General features: G+C 44.6%; 1 protein-coding gene across 1 annotated transcript in view; it reads right to left on the minus strand.

Moving 5' to 3' along the window:
* LOC311101663 (ATPase family AAA domain-containing protein 5-like) overlaps nt 1–18,396 on the minus strand; it is a 36,476-nt gene extending 18,080 nt beyond the window's left edge. The window contains exons 1-12 of the mRNA XM_084142810.1: nt 18,339–18,396; nt 16,452–18,226; nt 16,036–16,123; nt 15,740–15,904; nt 15,288–15,426; nt 12,181–12,247; nt 11,884–12,065; nt 11,447–11,595; nt 9,248–9,719; nt 8,976–9,072; nt 8,033–8,115; nt 7,689–7,822 (exon numbers count right to left, since the gene is read on the minus strand). Of these exons, the coding sequence (XP_083998936.1) occupies nt 7,689–7,822; nt 8,033–8,115; nt 8,976–9,072; nt 9,248–9,719; nt 11,447–11,595; nt 11,884–12,065; nt 12,181–12,247; nt 15,288–15,426; nt 15,740–15,904; nt 16,036–16,123; nt 16,452–18,226; nt 18,339–18,389 (3,402 nt within the window). The 5' untranslated portion in view covers nt 18,390–18,396. The remainder of the gene's footprint in view (nt 1–7,688; nt 7,823–8,032; nt 8,116–8,975; nt 9,073–9,247; nt 9,720–11,446; nt 11,596–11,883; nt 12,066–12,180; nt 12,248–15,287; nt 15,427–15,739; nt 15,905–16,035; nt 16,124–16,451; nt 18,227–18,338) is intronic.
* Nucleotides 18,397–18,989: the final 593 nt, after the last annotated feature.

Here is an 18,989-nt window from a genome sequence, read left to right on the forward strand (position 1 = left end):
GCCCCACGAGGTGAGATCTTGCATGGAGCCCCAGACCGAGGGTGATTGACCGTCATCTTGAATTTTTTGCCAGTCCTGTCTGGTCCAGCGACGGTGGGTTTGTGCCCATAGGCGATGTTGTTGCCGGTGAGGTCTGGTGAGGACCTGCCTTACAACAGGCCTACAAGCCCTCAGTCCAGCCTCTCTCAGCCTATTGCGGACAGTCTGAGCATCCTGTACCTGTCCCGCAGGTGTGATGTTCGGATGTACCGATCCTGTGCAGGTGTTGCTACACGTGGTCTGCCACTGCGAGGACAATCAGTTGTCCATCCTGTCTCCCTGTAGCGCTGTCTTAGGTGTCTCACAGTACGGACATTGCAATTTATTGCCCTGGCCACATCTGCAGTCCTCATGCCTTCTTGCAGCATGCCTAAGGCACGTTCACGCAGATGAGCAGGGACCCTGGGCATCTTTCTTTTGGTGTTTTTCAGAGTCAGTAGAAATGCCTCTTAAGTGTCCTAAGTTTTCATAACTGTGACCTTAATTGCCTACCGTCTGTAAGCTGTTAGTGTCTTAACGACCGCTCCACAGGTGCATGTTCATTCATTGTTTATGGTTAATTGAACAAGCATGGGAAACGGTGTTTAAACCCTTTACAATGAAGATCTGTGAATTATTTGGATTTTTACAAATTATCTTTGAAAGACAGGGTCCTGAAAAAGGGACGTTTCTTTTTTTGCTGAGATATATATATATATATATATATATATATATTCATTCATTCATTCTCAGACAACCCAAAGATTCCTAGATGCCCTTCCAGACTCCCTCCAACTACCCAAGGACGTACAAAAATCATTTAACCACCAAACTGAGGATCTAAATTTAACCTTGCGTAATACCCTAGATGCAGTCACATCCCTAAAAACAAAACATTTGTCACAAGAAATTCGCTCATGAAATAAGTTTGAATAGGAAATATAGCAAAATGCATAGGAAACGTAGTCATTGACAAGGTTAGAAATAATGGATTTTTAATAGAAATAATAATAATTGTGTCCTTCAAACTTTGCTTTCGTCAAAGAATCCTCCATTTGCTGCAATTACAGCCTTGCAGACCTTCGGCATTCTAGTTGTCAATTTGTTGAGGTAATCTGAAGAGATTTCACCCCATGCTTCCTGAAGCACCTCCCACAAGTTGGATTGGCTTGATGGGCACTTCTTACATACCATACGGTCAAGCTGCTCCCACAACAGCTCAATAGGGTTGAGATCCGGTGACTGTTCTGGCCACTCCATTATAGACAGAATACCAGCTGACTGCTTCTTCCCTAAATAGTTCTTGCATAGTTTGGAGCTGTGCTTTGGGTCATTGTCCTGTGGTAGGAGGAAATTGGCTCCAATCAAGCGCCGTCCACAGGGTATGGCATGGCATTGCAAAATGGAGTGATAGCCTTCCTTCTTCAAGATCCCTTTTACCCTGTACAAATCTCCCACTTTACCACCACAAAAGCACCCCCAGACCATCACATTGCCTCTACCATGCTTGACAGATGGCATCAAGCACTCCTCCAGCATCTTTTCATTTGGTCTGAGTCTCACAAATGTTCTTCTTTGTGATCCGAACACCTCAAACTTTGATTAATCTGTCCATAACACTTTTTTCCAATCTTCCTCTGTCCAGTGTCTGTGTTCTTTTGCCCATCTTAATCTTTTATTTTTATTGGCCAGTCTGAGATATGGCTTTTTCTTTGCAACTCTGCCTAGAAGGTCAGCATCCCGGAGTCGCCTCTTCACTGTTGACGTTGAGAGTGGTGTTTTACGGGTACTATTTAATGAAGCTGCCAGTTGAGGACCTGTGAGGCGCCTGTTTCTCAAACTAGACACTAATGTATTTGTCCTCTTGCTCAGTTGTGCACCTGGGCCTCCCACTCCTCTTTCTATTCTGGTTAGAGCCAGTTTGTGCTGTTCTGTGAAGGGAGCAGTACACAGCGTTGTACGAGATCTTCAGTTTCTTGGCAATTTCTCGCATGGAATAGCCTTCATTTCTCAGAAGAAGAATAGACTGAGAAGTTTCAGAAGAAAGTTATTGGTTTCTGGCCATTTTGATCCTGTAATCGAACCCATAATTGCTGATGCTCCAGATACTCAACTAGTCTCAAGAAGGCCAGTTTTATTGCTTCTTTAAATCAGCACAACAGTTTTCAGCTGTGCTAACATAATTGCAAAAGGGTTTTCTAATGATCAATTAGCCTTTTAAAATGATAAACTTGGATTAGCAAACACAACGTGCCATTGCTGATAATGGGCCTCTGTCCGCCTATGTAGATATTCCATTAAAAATCAGCCGTTTCCAGCTACAATAGCCATTTACATCATTAACAATGTCTACACTGTATTTCTGATGAATTTGATGTTATTTTAAAGGACAAAATAATTGCTTTTCTTTCGAAAACAAGGACATTTCTAAGTGACCCCAAACTTTTGAACAGTAGTGTGTGTGTGTGTGTGTATGTATATATATATATATACATATATACATACATACACACACATATACACACACACAGTGGGGGAAAAAAGTATTTAGTCAGCCACCAATTGTGCAAGTTATCCCACTTAAAAAGATGAGAGAGAGGCCTGTAATTTTCATCATAGGTACACGTCAACTATGACAGACAAATTGAGGGAAAAAAATCCAGAAAATCACATTGTAGGATTTTTAATGAATTTATTTGCAAATTATGGTGGAAAATAAGTATTTGGTCACCTACAAACAAGCAAGATTTCTGGCTCTCACAGACCTGTAACTTCTTCTTTAAGAGGCTCCTCTGTCCTCCTTTAGTAGACCTGCACCAGGCTGGGAAGACTGAATCTGCAATAGGTAAGCAGCTTGGTTTGAAGAAATCAACTGTGGGAGCAATTATTAGGAAATGGAAGACATACAAGACCACGGGGCTCCACGCAAGATCTCACCCCGTGGGGTCAAAATGATCACAAGAACGGTGAGCAAAATTCCCAGAACCACACGGGGGGACCTAGTGAATGACCTGCAGAGAGCTGGGACCAAAGTAACAAAGCCTACCATCAGTAACACACTACGCCGCCAGGGACTCAAATCCTGCAGTGCCAGACGTGTCCCCCTGCTTCAGCCAGTACATGTCCAGGCCCATCTGAAGTTTGCTAGAGTGCATTTGGATGATCCAGAAGAGGATTGGGTGAATGTCATATGGTCAGATGAAACCAAAATAGAACTTTTTGGTAAAAACTCAACTCGTCGTGTTTGGAGGACAAAGAATGCTGAGTTGCATCCAAAGAACACCATACCTACTGTGAAGCATGGGGGTGGAAACATCATGCTTTGGGGCTGTTTTTCTGCAAAGGGACCAGGACGACTGATCCGTGTAAAGGAAAGAATGAATGGGGCCATGTATCGTGAGATTTTGAGTGAAAACCTCGTTCCATCAGCAAGGGCATTGAAGATGAAACGTGGCTGGGTCTTTCAGCATGACAATGATCCCAAACACACCGCCCGGGCAACGAAGGAGTGGCTTCGTAAGAAGCATTTCAAGGTCCTGGAGTGGCCTAGCCAGTCTCCAGATCTCAACCCCATAGAAAATCTTTGGAGGGAGTTGAAAGTCTGTGTTGCCCAGCGACAGCCCCAAAACATCACTGCTCTAGAGGAGATCTGCATGGAGGAATGGGCCAAAATACCAGCAACAGTGTGTGAAAACCTTGTGAAGACTTACAGAAAACGTTTGACCTGTGTCATTGCCAACAAAGGGTATATAACAAAGTATTGAGAAACTTTTGTTATTGACCTAATACTTATTTTCCACCATAATTTGCAAATAAATTCATTACAAATCCTACAATGTGATTTTCTGGATTTTTTTCTTCTCATTTTGTCTGTCATAGTTGACGTGTACCTATGATGAAAACTACAGGCCTCTCTCATCTTTTTAAGTGGGAGAACATGCACAATTGGTGGCTGACTAAATCATTTTTCCCCCACTGTATATACACACACACATATATACACAACCTCTTGGTGATGTCATTCCATAACACAATGTCAACTTTCACTGCTATGCGGACGACACACAGCTGTACATTTCGATGAAACATGATGAAGCCCCAAAATTGCCTACCCTGGAAGCCTGTGTTTCAGACATAAGGAAGTGGATAGCAGCAAATGTTTTACTTTCAAACTCGGACAAAACAGAGATGCTAGTTCTAGGGCCCAAGAAACAAAGAGATCTGCTGTTGGATCTGACAATAATCTTGAAAGTTGTACAGTCGTCTCAAATAAAACTGAAGGACCTTGGCGTTACTCTGGACCCTGATATCTTTTTTGACGAACATATCAAGAATATTTAAAGGACTGCTATTTTCCATCTTCGTAACATTACAAAAAATCAGAAACGTTTTGTCCAAAAATGATGCAGAAAAGCTAATCCATGCTTTTGTCACTTCTAGATTAGACTACTGCAATGCTCTACTCTCCGGCTACCTGGATAAAGCACTAAATATAACTTCAGTTAGTGCTAAACACAGCTGCTAGAATCTTGACTAGAACCAAAAAAATGTATCATATTACTCCAGTGCTAGCCTCTCTACACTGGCTTCCTGTTACAGTGGGGAGTATTTAGTCAGCCACCAATTGTGCAAGTTCTCCCACTTAAAAAGATGAGAGAGGCCTGTAATTTTCATCATAGGTACACGTCAACTATGACAGACAAAATGAGGAAAAAAAATCCAGAAAACCACATTGTAGGATTTTTAATGAATTGATTTGCAAATTGTGGTGGAAAATAAGTATTTGGTCAATAACAAAAGTTTCTCAATACTTTGTTATATACCCTTTGTTGGCAATAACACAGGTCAAACGTTTTCTGTAAGTCTTCACAAGGTTTTCACACACTGTTGCTGGTATTTTGGCCCATTCCTCCATGCAGATCTCCTCTAGAGCAGTGATGTTTTGGGGCTGTCGCTGGGCAACACGGACTTTCAACTCCCTCCAAAGATTTTCTATGGGGTTGAGATCTGGAGACTGGCTAGGCCACTCCAGGACCTTGAAATGCTTCTTACGAAGCCACTCCTTCGTTGCCCGGGCGGTGTGTTTGGGATCATTGTCATGCTGAAAGACCCAGCCACGTTTCATCTTCAAAGCCCTTGCTGATGGAAGGAGGTTTTCACTCAAAATCTCACAATATATGGCCCCATTCATTCTTTCCTTTACACGGATCAGTCGTCCTGGTCCCTTTGCAGAAAAACAGCCCCAAAGAATGATGTTTCCACCCCCATGCTTCACAGTAGATATGGTGTTCTTTGGATGCAACTCAGCATTCTTTGTCCTCCAAACACGACGAGTTGAGTTTTTACCAAAAAGTTATATTTTGGATTCATCTGACCATATGACATTCTCCCGATCCTCTTCTGGATCATCCAAATGCACTCTAGCAAACTTCAGACGGGCCTGGACATGTACTGGCTTAAGCAGGGGGACACGTCTGGCACTGCAGGATTTGAGTCCCTGGCGGCGTAGTGTGTTACTGATGGTAGGCTTTGTTACTTTGGTCCCAGCTCTCTGCAGGTCATTCACTAGGTCCCCCCGTGTGGTTCTGGGATTTTTGCTCACCGTTCTTGTGATCATTTTGACCCCACGGGGTGAGATCTTGCGTGGAGCCCCAGATCGAGGGAGATTATCAGTGGTCTTGTATGTCTTCCATTTCCTAATAATTGCTCCCACAGTTGATTTCTTCAAACCAAGCTGCTTACCTATTGCAGATTCAGTCTTCCCAGCCTGGTGCAGGTCTACAATTTTGTTTCTGGTGTCCTTTGACAGCTCTTTGGTCTTGGCCATAGTGGAGTTTGGAGTGTGACTGTTTGAGGTTGTGGACAGGTGTCTTTTATACTGATAACAAGTTAAAACAGGTGCCATTAATACAGGTAACGAGTGGAGGACAGAGGAGCCTCTTAAAGAAGAAGTTACAGGTCTGTGAGAGCCAGAAATCTTGCTTGTTTGTAGGTGACCAAATACTTATTTTCCACCATAATTTGCAAATAAATTCATTAAAAATCCTACAATGTGATTTTCTGGATTTTTTTTCCTCAATTTGTCTGTCATAGTTGACGTGTACCTATGATGAAAATTACAGGCCTCTCATCTTTTTAAGTGGGAGAACTTGCGCAATTGGTGGCTGACTAAATACTTTTTCCCCCACTGTAAGTCTAGGGATGATTTCAAGGTTTTACTGCTAACATACAAAGCATTACATGGGCTTGCGCCTACCTATCTCTCCGATTTGGTCCTTCCGTACATACCTACACGTACACTACGGTCACAAAACGCAGGCCTCCTTATTGTCCCTAGAATTTCTAAGCAAACAGCTGGAGGCAGGGCTTTCTCCTATAGAGCTCAATTTTTATGTAATGGTCTGCCTATCCATGTGAGAGACGCAGACTCGGTCTCGACATTTAGGTCTTTACTGAAGACTCATCTCTTCAGTAGGTCCCAGGGGTGCGAAGGTGAACGGTAAGGCACTGGAGTGATGAACCGCCCTTGCTGTCTCTGCCTGGCCAGCTCCCCTCTCTCCACTGGGATTCTCTACCTCAACATATTACGGGGGCTGAGTCACTGGCTTACTAGTGCTCTTCCATACCGTCCCTAGGAGGGGTGCGTCACTTGAGTGGGTTGAGTCACAGACGTGATCGTCCAGTTTTGCGCCCCCTCGGGCTCGTGCGGTGGGGGAGATCTTCATGGGCTATACTCAGCCTTGTCTCAGGGTAGTAAGTTGGTGGTCTGTTGATATCCCTCAAGTGGTGTGGGGGCTGTGCTTTGGCAAAGTGGGTGGGGTTATATCCTACCTGGTTGGCCCTGTCCGGGGGTATCGTCGGATGGTGCCACAGTGTCCCCCGACCCACCCGTCTCTGCCTCCAGTATCTATGCTGCAATAGTCTATGTGCCGGGGGGCTAGGGACAGTCTGTTATATCTGGTGTAATTCTCCTGTCTTATCTGGTGTCCTGTGTGAATTTAAGTATGCTCTCGCTAATTCTCTCTCTCCATCTCTCCCTCCCGGAGGACCGGAGCCCTAGGATCATGCCTCAGGACTACTTGGCCTGATGACTCCTGGCTGTCCATTAATTATTTGATACTACTGCACTGTTGGAGCTAGGAACACAAGCATTTCTCTACACCCGCACTAACATCTGCTAAATATGTGTATGCATGCGACCAATAACATTTGATTTATTATTTAACCCTGCTGGTCAACTATGAAAGTTTGAACATCTTGAAGAACAATCTGGCCTTAATGGCCATGTACTCTTATAATCTCCACCCAGCACAGCCAGAAGAGGACTGGCCACCCCTCAGAGCCTGGTTCCTCTCTAGGTTTCTTCCTAGGTTCATGCCTTTCTAGGGAGTTTTTCCTAGCCACCGTGCTTCTACATCTGCATTGGTTGCCGTTTGGGGTTTTAGGCTGGGTTTCTGTATAGCACTTTGTGACATCTGCTGATGTAAAAAGGTCTTTAAAAATGAATTTGATTGATTGATTGATTCAGAGTGTAAAGTGAGTGCATTCAAATTAGTATGCAGAAAGAACATGATAAAAATCAGCTTTTTAATAGAGACCGGTGGGTCACAATAAAGCATAAAAGGTTGGTGACCGCTGTGTTAGGCAAGTGGAGTAAAGAGTGAACAGACCTTAAAACCGAGTTCCTGGGCGCAGGCGTAGACGGCAGCGGTCTTGCCCACCCCCGTGGGACCAGTGATCAGCAGGGTGTTACACATAAAGTCTTCCCCCTCCTGAGAGTCCCCGTCTTCAGTGTCCCATGAGTCTGTGTGGCCAAGAGGGGAACATCAGGCTGCTTTAGGTTTACTCTGTGGTAACTTCGAAAAAAGTTACTTTTACGTAGGACGATGTAACTATTTCAAAGGAGGGAAACATTTGTTTGTACTCAAAACAGTCACAGTCCTAACTGAAAATACAAGATCAAAATCTTAGAAGAGAGGGCTCCACCATTTTTTGCAAGGTGACTGTCTCTTACCATTGCTGTCATCCTCCTGTTTCTTTTCCTTCCGTTTTTTCCTCTCTTCCCGGTCAGCTCTGAGCTTCCATTCCCTCAGCCAACTGCAAACGGATCGGTTTATGCAAAATTACTTGACAAATTAATTGAATTAATGGCACCTAACACACAAGGGCTTTCAATCAAGCTCATAAAGCTATTGATTCATACACTAAGTATGTGGACACCCCTTCAAATTAGTGGATTCGGCTATTTCAGCCTCACCTGTTGCTGACAGGTGTATAAAATCGAGCACACAGCCATGCAATCTCCATAGACAAACATTGGCAGTATAATGGCCCGTACTGAAGAGCTCAGTGACTTTCAACGTGGCACTGCCATAGGATGCCACCTTTCCAACAAGTCAGTTCGTTAAATTTCTGCCCTGCTAGAGCTGCCCCAGTCAACTTTAAGTGCTGTTATTGTGAATTGGAAACGTCTCTAGACAATTCTGTGCTTCCAACTTTGTGGCAACAGTTTGGGGAAGGCGCTTCCCTGTTTTAGCATGACAATGCCCCCGTGCACAAAGTGAGGTCCATACAGAAATGGTTTGTCAAGATCAACATGGAAGAACTTTGGGATTAATTGGAATGCCGACTGCGAGCCAGGCCTAATCACCCAACATCAGTGCCCGACCTCACTAATGCTTGTGATTGAATGGAAGCAAATCCCCGCAGCAATGTTCCAACATCTAGTGGAAAGCCTTTCCAGAAGAGTGGAGGCTGTTATAGCAGCAAAAGGTGGGACCAACTCCATATTAATGCCCATGATTTTGGAACGAGATGTTCGACAAGCAGGTGTTCACATACTTTTGGCCATGCACTGTATATCTGTAATACCTGTGTAGAGTCAGCAGTATGCCTAGTACACCTAGCTACTGAGCTATTCAGTTGACTCATTCTGTAGATACACCACAGTCCCTTACCTGTGCAGCCTCCTCACTGAGGCAGTGTTGCCTATGATGTCATTGGAGTGCTGTGGTTGGTACTTCTCTGTCCACAACACATCCTCTTTTACAGAGTCTGGTGGAATAAAAAGGCAGTTACTAGAGACTATTCAAAAATTGATTGTGTAATCTCATGAAAAGGGGAAGGAAGTACATTTAAACGTCTAACTGAAAGGCCATGTTTTGGCTACCACTGATACTGCAAGATAAGAGGTTTTACAGAGAACTACATTTCTTATTTGCCCTCTTACCATCTTTGACAGAGTTACCAGCCAGTGGAGAGTCCTCCAGGAGTACCACAGGGTCCTTTTGGGAGGGGAGGGGTGTTTTCATCTCATTCTCCTGCTGCTTGCGCCTCCTCCCTCGCCCTCCCCTCCTGGGTGGCTCAGGTTCGGGGGAGATGGTGTCCCCGTCGATCACAATTATCTTCTCCTCCTCTGACCTCCTGGACCTCTGCTTCTTGGCCACCTTTCCCACGGCCCCCTCACCCTCTTCCACTCTCTTCCTCTTCCCCCCAACAGGCTCTGTCGATGCTGGGGCACTGCTGGGGAGTTTGTTGCCGGGGTCTGCCTCTGAAGCTGTGCATTGCTGGAGGTGGTCCGTCCGCCTCGTCAGGAAGCGTGTGAGGAACCGCTGGACGGGGAAAGGAGGGTTGGATGCACTGATCTCCCCCATTAGGAGCTTACGAACGGGCTCAGAGAAATCTTCTCGCCAGCCAGACCCCTGTTCAGAACAGATTATTCAATTATCTAAAGTTGATTAACTCAAACAAAACTACACCAGTAAATACAGTGGGGGAAAAAGTATTTAGTCAGCCACCAATTGTGCAAGTTCTCCCACTTAAAAAGATGAGAGAGGCCTGTAATTTTCATCATAGGTACACATCAACTATGACAGACAAAATGAGAATGTTTTTCTCCAGAAAATCACATTGTAGGATTTTTAATGAATTGATTTGCAAATTATGGTGGAAAATAAGTATTTGGTCAATAACAAAAGTTTCTCAATACTTTGTTATATACCCTTTGTTGGCAATGACACAGGTCAAACGTTTTCTGTAAGTCTTCACAAGGTTTTCACACACTGTTGCTGGTATTTTGGCCCATTCCTCCATGCAGATCTCCTCTAGAGCAGTGATGTTTTGGGGCTGTCGCTGGGCAACACAGACTTTCAACTCCCTCCAAAGATTTTCTATGGGGTTGAGATCTGGAGACTGGCTAGGCCACTCCAGGACCTTGAAATGCTTCTTACGAAGCCACTCCTTCATTGCCCGGGCGGTGTGTTTGGGATCATTGTCATGCTGAAAGACCCAGCCACGTTTCATCTTCAATGCCCTTGCTGATGGAAGGAGGTTTTCACTTTAAATCTCACGATACATGGCCCCATTCATTCTTTCCTTTACACAGATCAGTCGTCCTGGTCCCTTTGCAGAAAAACAGCCCCAAAGAATGATGTTTCCACCCCCATGCTTCACAGTAGATATGGTGTTCTTTGGATGCAACTCAGCATTCTTTGTCCTCCAAACACGACGAGTTGAGTTTTTACCAAAAAGTTCTATTTTGGTTTCATCTGACCATATGACATTCTCCCAATCCTCTTCTGGATCATCCAAATGCACTCTAGCAAACTTCAGACGGGCCTGGACATGTACTGGCTTAAGCAGGGGGACACGTCTGGCACTGCAGGATTTGAGTCCCTGGCGGCGTAGTGTGTTACTGATGGTAGGCTTTGTTACTTTGGTCCCAGCTCTCTGCAGGTCATTCACTAGGTCCCCCCGTGTGGTTCTGGGATTTTTGCTCACCGTTCTTGTGATCATTTTGACCCCACGGGGTGAGATCTTGCTTGGAGCCCCAGATCAAGGGAGATTATCAGTGGTCTTGTATGTCTTCCATTTCCTAATAATTGCTCCCACAGTTGATTTCTTCAAACCAAGCTGCTTACCTATTGCAGATTCAGTCTTCCCAGCCTGGTGCAGGTCTACAATTTTGTTTCTGGTGTCCTTTGACAGCTCTTTGGTCTTGGCCATAGTGGAGTTTGGAGTGTGACTGTTTGAGGTTGTGGACAGGTGTCTTTTATACTGATAACAAGTTCAAACAGGTGCCATTAATACAGGTAACGAGTGGAGGACAGAGGAGCCTCTTAAAGAAGAAGTTACAGGTCTGTGAGAGACAGAAATCTTGCTTGTTTGTAGGTGACCAAATACTTATTTTCCACCATAATTTGCAAATAAATTCTATAAAAATCCTACAATGTGATTTTCTGGATTTTTTTTTCTCAATTTGTCTGTCATAGTTGACATGTACCTATGATGAAAATTACAGGCCTCTCTCATCTTTTTAAGTGGGAGAACTTGCACAATTGGTGGCTGACTAAATACTTTTTCCCCCCACTGTATTACATGGATTATTACCAGTGAAATATGAAATGTGTAAAATAATATTACAACATACCCTTTCAGTGTGGGCTCTGGAGGCTGGCTCAGTCTTAAAGCAAGTGGAACTATCGAGGGATGGAAGCTGGTTTGATGGTAGACAGCAAAGCTCCTTCAGGAAGTGTAAGCGAGGAGAAACAGGCCATGGTAGACTCCAGAGAGGACAGTCTGTCAAATAAAAATTTATTAGATGGAGAACACAGAGGGAACACTTTGAACAGGAGGCACGCTGAAAAGGCAAAGGTTGCCGGTTCAAATACAGGTTATGGCACACAAATTATTTAATAAAAATCTCAGTGCAGTGCACACTCATTATCTATCAGTTGCTTAAGATTTATGTTAGTAAAATGGCCATTCAAAAAATCTAAACATCAGTGTGTGGCACCCTTTATGCATTATACAACTAATAAGACAATTTGGATGGAAGGGACAGAGCTAGCAAGGAGAACAACGTACCCTGTGACGTCTGCAGCACGTGCACTACAGGCTGGAAGGAGGAGCAGGAGACAGCATAGGCCTCCTTGGTGGCAGCAGTTTTGGCTACCTGCTTCTTGAAGGACTCTGGGAGGCCACTCTTCAGGAACTCCCTGCGGGCTCGGAACTGTTCGTCATCCTGAGAGTTCTCTGAACCATCACGGCTAGAATGGGTTAGAGGCACAATAGGGGTGTAAGGTCTTGTTGAGGTCTGCTAAAATTTTGAATAGAGACCAACCAGTGTTATGGTAATAAGCTGCAAGTCTGTAATAAGCTTACCTGCTGTCATCAAAGATGGATATGACTGATGTCCTCTGTGCTTTCTTCCCAAGGAACATGGGAGCCACTTTGGAAGGTAAAAAACCCCCACAATAAAACATTAATGTTAGTGTCCTTCTATACATACATATATGTGTGTGTGTATATACAGTGAGGGAAAAAAGTATTTGATCCCCTGCTGATTTTGTACGTTTGCCCACTGACAAAGACATGATCAGTCTATCATTTTAATGGTAGGTTTATTTGAACAGTGAGGGACAGAATAACAAATAAATCCAGAAAAATGCATGTCAAAAATGTTATAAATTGATTTGCATTTTAATGAGGGAAATAAGTATTTGACCCCTCTGCAAAACATGACTTAGTACTTGGTGGCAAAACCTTTGTTGGCAATCAGAGGTCAGACGTTTCTTGTAGTTGGCCACCAGGTTTGCACACATCTCAGGAGGGATTTTGTCCCACTCCTCTTTGCAGATCTTCTCCAAGTCATTAAGGTTTCGAGGCTGACGTTTGGCAACTCAAACCTTCAGCTCCCTCCACAGATTTCTATGGGATAAAGGTCTGGAGACTGGCTAGGCCACTCCAGGACCTTAATGTGCATCTTCTTGAGTCACTCCTTTGTTGCCTTGGCTGTGTGTTTTGGGTCATTGTCATGCTGGAATACCCATCCACGACCCATTTTCAATGCCCTGGCTGAGGGAAGGAGGTTCTCACCCAAGATTTGACGGTACATGGCCCCGTCCATCGTCCCTTTGATGCGGTGAAGTTGTCCTGTCCCCTTAGCAGAAAAACACCCCCAAAGCATAATGTTTCCACCTCCATGTTTGACGGTGGGGATGGTGTTCTTGGGGTCATAGGCAGCATTCCTCCTCCTCCAAACACGGCGAGTTGAGTTGATGCCAAAGAGCTCGATTTTGGTCTCATCTGACCACAACACTTTCACCCAGTTCTCCTCTGAATCATTCAGATGTTCCTTGGCAAACTTCAGACGGCCCTGTATATGTGGTTTCTTGAGCAGGGGGACCTTGCGGGCGCTGCAGGATTTCAGTCCTTCACGGCGTAGTGTGTTACCAATTGTTTTCTTGGTGACTATGGTCCCAGCTGCCTTGAGATCATTGACAAGATCCTCCCGTGTAGTTCTGGGCTGATTCCTCACCGTTCTCATGATCATTGCAACTCCACGAGGTGAGATCTTGCATGGAGCCCCAGGCCGAGGGAGATTGACAGTTATTTTGTGTTTCTTCCATTTGCGAATAATCGCACCAACTGTTGTCACCTTCTCACCAAGCTGCTTGGCGATGGTCTTGTAGCCCATTCCAGCCTTGTGTAGGTCTACAATCTTGTCCCTGACATCCTTGGAGAGCTCTTTGGTCTTGGCCATGGTGGAGAGTTTGGAATCTGATTGATTGATTGCTTCTGTGGACAGGTGTCTTTTATACAGGTAACAAGCTGAGATTAGGAGCACTCCCTTTAAGAGTGTGCTCCTAATCTCAACTCGTTACCTGTATAAAAGACACCTGGGAGGCAGAAATCTTTCTGATTGAGAGGGGGTCAAATACTTATTACCCTCATTAAAATGCAAATCAATTTATAACATTTTTGACATGCGTTTTTCTGGAATTTTGTGTTGTTATTCTGTCTCTCACTGTTCAAATAAACCTACCATTAAAATTATAGACTGATCATTTCTTTGTCAGTGGGCAAACATACAAAATCAGCAGGGGATCAAATACTTTTTTCCCCTCACTGTATATCCACAATTTTCCTTCCTCATGATGCCATCTATTTTGTGAAGTGCACCAGTCCCTCCTGCAGCAAAGCACCCCTACAGCATGATGCTGCCACCTCGTGCTTCACGGTTGGGATGGTGTTCTTCGGCTTGAAAGCCTCCCCCTTCTTCCTCCAAACATAACGACGGTCATTATGGCCAAACAGTTCTATTTTTGTTTCATCAGACCAGAGGACATTTCTCCAAAAAGTATGATATTTGTCCCCATGTGCAGTTGCAATCCGTAGTCTGGCTTTTTATGGTGGTTTTGGAGCAGTGGCTTCTTCCTTGCTGAGTGTCCTTTCAGGTTATGTCGATATAGGACTCGTTTTACTGTGGATATAGATACTTTTGTACCTGAATCCTCCAGCATCTTCACAAGGTCCTTTGCTGTTGTTCTGGGATTGATTTGCACTTTTCGCACCAAAGTACGTTCATCTCTAGGAGACAGAACGCGTCTCCTTCCTGAGCGGTATGACGGCTGCGTGGTCCCATGGTGTTTATACTTGCGTACTATTGTTTGTACAGATGAACGTGGTACCTTCAGGCATTTGGAAATTGCTCCCAAGGATGAACCAGACTTGTAGAGGTCTACCATTTTTTTCTGAGGTCTTGGCTGATTTCTTTTGATTTTCCCATGATGTCAAGCAAAGAGGCACTGAGTTTGAAGGTAGGCCTTGAAATACATCCACAGGTACACCTCCAATTGACTCAAATGATGTCAATTAGCCTATCAGAAGCTTCTAAAGTCAAGACATCATTTTCTGGAATTTTCCAAGCTGTTTAAAGGCACAGTCAACTTAGTGTATGTAAACTTCTGACCCACTGGAATTGTGATACAGTGAATTATAAGTGAAATAATCTGTCTGTAAACAATTGTTGGAAAAATTACTTGTGTCATGCACAAAGTAGATGTCCTAACCGACTTGCCAAAACTATAGTTTGTTAACAAGAAATGTGGAGTGGTTGAAAAATGAGTTTTAATGACTCCAACCTAAGTGTATGTAAACTTCCGACTTCAACTGTACCAATTGGTGCCCAGCCCGTATAAGACAAGATTTCATCAAGTATATGTGCACAAAACACAAATTACATTTAAGAAACATAATGCTTTAAACAATTAAATGATTAATTAACAATCATTACAAAAGCACGGCTTTCACCTTGACACACTACACAAATAAAACACGTCCCCTTCACCTCCAGGCTTTGTAAATAAATTCACTTTCAAATAAATTACTGTAGCAGAACATTTCAGGGTGAGCACAATTTGATTTTTTAACGAAACATGTCTATAACCATGTTACGACTTTTTATGTCAACAACAGTGTTAAAGTACCTGCTGGATTCTTGGACTCTTTGATGGCAGGTGCTTTTTTCCCCAATACATCATTTAGACTGCGTTTCTGAGCCTTGCCCTTCTCCTCGGCAGCCGGAGCAGAGACATCCTGGCTATCCTCCACACAAACCACTGAGTCCTGCACAAACAGTGGTTCGCAAAAATAAAGGGTTAGCGGGTTATCTATGAAACAAATCCTTTCTGTACTTGTGCTTCATCTCACAGTTGGAGAAATGGACAGGAAACAAGATAGTCAGGTGGATTGAAAACTACATGCATCATCTTTAATATGACACAAATAAAAACCATGCTATCAATCGAGCATGAATTGTACAGTAGGCTACACAGTACACACTGAGTGAGAGTAGAACATCATCTCCCAAGTAAGGAAAAACCTACAACCTACAATCATTTAATTGAAATGTAATTAGGACTGTCGGACTGTAGTGTACCTCATCTTCATTGTAGCTCTTCTTGACGGAGACCTGGCACCGGGAGGAGCGTCGTAAGGAGCTCTGACCCTCCTTATCGGCTGCAGCCTTTTTACTCTGCTGTATCGCCCGGGCTTTCTCCACCAACTTCTTCGCCTTTTTTCTCTTCTTGGATGCATTGGATTCCTGAACAAGAGAATTCAAATGGGTTTAAGAAGAAAAAATACAAGTGAAAGTTAAGTGTGTGCTGAATTATAGCTGCTAATTCAAAACATCTGTTTCATATTCTACCTGATAAAAACCGAGGCTATAATTACCTTAGTAGGTAGGGGACTCAGGATTTCAAAATCACTTCCACCCTCAGATTTTGATGCAGAGCATAGGAAGACTCTGGTCAATTTCATCCTGAATGTTCAAGGTAACAATCAAATTATAACATTGTTTATGCAAAGGTAGTCAAAACAGAAAAAACAAACCAAATGCCCAAAATTAACATTTTCAAACAAATAAAATGAAAAACTAGATATTACAAAAAGTCAGCATGAAGCTAAAGCACTGCTGTGTCTGTAGTAATGTATTGTCCTGCCTTTAAGACAGTGTCCAGACTTGGGACAGGCCTCCATTGTGGATGAGTCAATCTATGTCCAAACATATTGCCTCTGTTACTGACCAACAGGATGCACAAGCTAGACAATTAAAAACGATGCTTAAAGATATCTTGGCCATCCCTCACCTGATGGGACTTCCTATCTTGTCTGGTGGACAGACCATCTGTGCTCTGAACACCCTGTGTCTTGACTTGTCTGACTTTGGGGTGGACATCTGGACCGGGCAGTCCTCGGTGACTGCTGCAACATCTTTCACCCTTTCTTTTATTGTTTTCCTCACTGGGGTTACTAGATCAACAACAGGTGTCTGCCTGCGAGGGGCTTCTCTGGTGGACCTCCTGACTGTTGTTGGTGTGGAGGTGGTGGGCTCTGCTTCAGGTTTAGCATCAGTGGTAGACTCTGCTTTGGGTTTAGCATCAGTCTCCATAGTGTCAGTCTCCATGGGAACATGGTTTTCTTGTGCTGCAGGTGAGGGAACTGACTCCTCCTCCAGGGCCTTCTTCCTCCCTCGTCTCTGAGGTTTCTTCTTAGCTGCCTTTTTACCTGGCTGCTCCTCTGTTGGGGCAGTAGAGTGTTTCTCCTCCTCAGCAGACTCCCCCGAGGCCTTGTCCACAGGCTGCTTCCCAGGGCCCATACCGGGCTTGGCTGGCTGCTTGAAAGCGCTCATGAACTGCTTCCGCTCAGTCTGGCTGCACTTGGGAGTGGATGATTCAGACTCGACGACACTGAGCTCCAGGTCCTCCTCCTGCAGGACCACATTGGACTTCCGTTTGTGGGCAGGCAGCAGCTCCGGTCTAGACTGGGGACGAGGAGAGGAAGCGGTCTTCACCTCTACAGCTGCTGGGCTCCCCTCCTCTTTTCCCCTGGAGAAGATGGAGGCCATCTTTTTCTCTGCAACAAGGACTGGCTCGTGGCCGGGGGAAATGGTGTGCACCTCAGCTTGGATGGTGAGGGTTCGAGGGGATATCTGCAGGGGACACGGCTCATTGGCTTTGGGTACATCCAACGTGTCTTCTGGCTTTGTGTCGACTCTGCTTTCCTCCTCCACCTTCTCCTCTCCCTGGCCCTGAGTCTGTAGGAAGTCCTCAAAGGAGATGGTGACGGTGCTTCCGTTCAACTGAGACGCCTCACCCACGTTCACCTCTATGCTTGCATCACACAAAGACAGCTCAGCCTCCTGGAACTCGGGCACATACTCCTCCATTTCCTTATCCTCCTGCTGCTGCTTGGCATTAGCCTTACTGACAGTTCTCTTTTCTGCAGTAGGTTGGTTCCATTTGACCTTGTCTTTTCGAGGTATTTTAGGAGAACCGTCGCGACTTTCCTTTTTCTTTACAGGAGCCCTTTTTTTGGAGTCCACCTTGGGATGTTTGTCTTTTTGAGCCTTCTCAGGACATACCGCCCCAGGGCCATTCTCACCAGAGGTGTCTCCAGCATCAGCACTGAACTGGGCCAGCAGGGCAGCTGTGTCACTACCCAGGATGCCACAGCTGCTGCTCACTACGTTGTCCTCTGACCCCTCACCATCTCCTGGCCCCTCTAAGACCACACACTCCTCCGTCTCAGTGAAGCCTGCATCAGCATCCGTCTCCTGTAACTGCCGGGCAACTTTGCTGGGCTTCCTGCCCCGTTTCTGAGGGGGCATGGCTGGCCGTCTCACAGGGCTGTCTACGCTGGCTGGTGATTCAGAGGGCTGGGGCCCCAGGTGGTTCTCCTTAGTCTGCTCTGGGGTACTCCCTTTCTCTCTAACTGGTGTAGTCTTCCGGCTGAAGTAATCCATGATGTTGTTGGACCTGGGTGGGGAGAAGGGTTTCTCCATGGGCTTGGGAACGGGGGAGAAGTAGTTTGTGATCGTCATGACAGGAGGAGCATGGGCATCTTTGCGTGATTTCTTGCATGGCTGTAAAACATGGCGAGATGATTACTCTCTAAATTATTAAAACTATGCAATTAAATACAGATATCCAATGCGTTGACACAGGCTAGTGTAGACAGAATTTGGTTGGACATACCTGAGTCTCAAAATCTTCAATGACAGATGCCATAGCAACGACACCAGCCATAATTTCACTGACCTAAAAGGATGAAATGGTTTTAGTTGCAGTAACTAACTAGTTGGTGCATTCTGGTTCAGTTAACTACTTAGGTAACTTAATTACTAACTAGTAGTAGTCAGTTAGCCTGAAAAGCAGCAACTGTAGATAGATAGATAGTTAAGTGACAGCTCAATGGTGGTGTGGTAATGTTAGTAAGCTAAAACAAAAGAACACTTACCAGCTTGTGGTGTTGGGCACATTCAGAATAACTTCTCTCCTCTCCTCCTTGTTCCCTTAAGTGTAGAAGACAAAACCTCTAAGCTATGCTAACTGTCATTGTGTGGCAAAGTTGATTGCTTGCTATCTGTCTAGGAAAATAAATATCTTAATATAATCTCTAGCTAGCTAGCTAACTATATCAGACTATTGTTGGATGGCATGGCTAACGTTAGCTAGTTGGAAGATAGTCGGCTAGCAAGCTGCCCAAAACTTACTTCCACTAACACGCGCGTAACGAAACTACAACCAAGTTTTGACATGCAACTGCAATGTAAATTACAACTATTAACGACGAATTACACCCATATATAAGCAATAATTCCGTATATTAGGTACACTGGTAGTTTG

Source organism: Coregonus lavaretus (assembly GCF_964263955.1).
Source record: "Coregonus lavaretus genome assembly, chromosome: 2".
NCBI lineage: Eukaryota > Metazoa > Chordata > Actinopteri > Salmoniformes > Salmonidae > Coregonus > Coregonus lavaretus.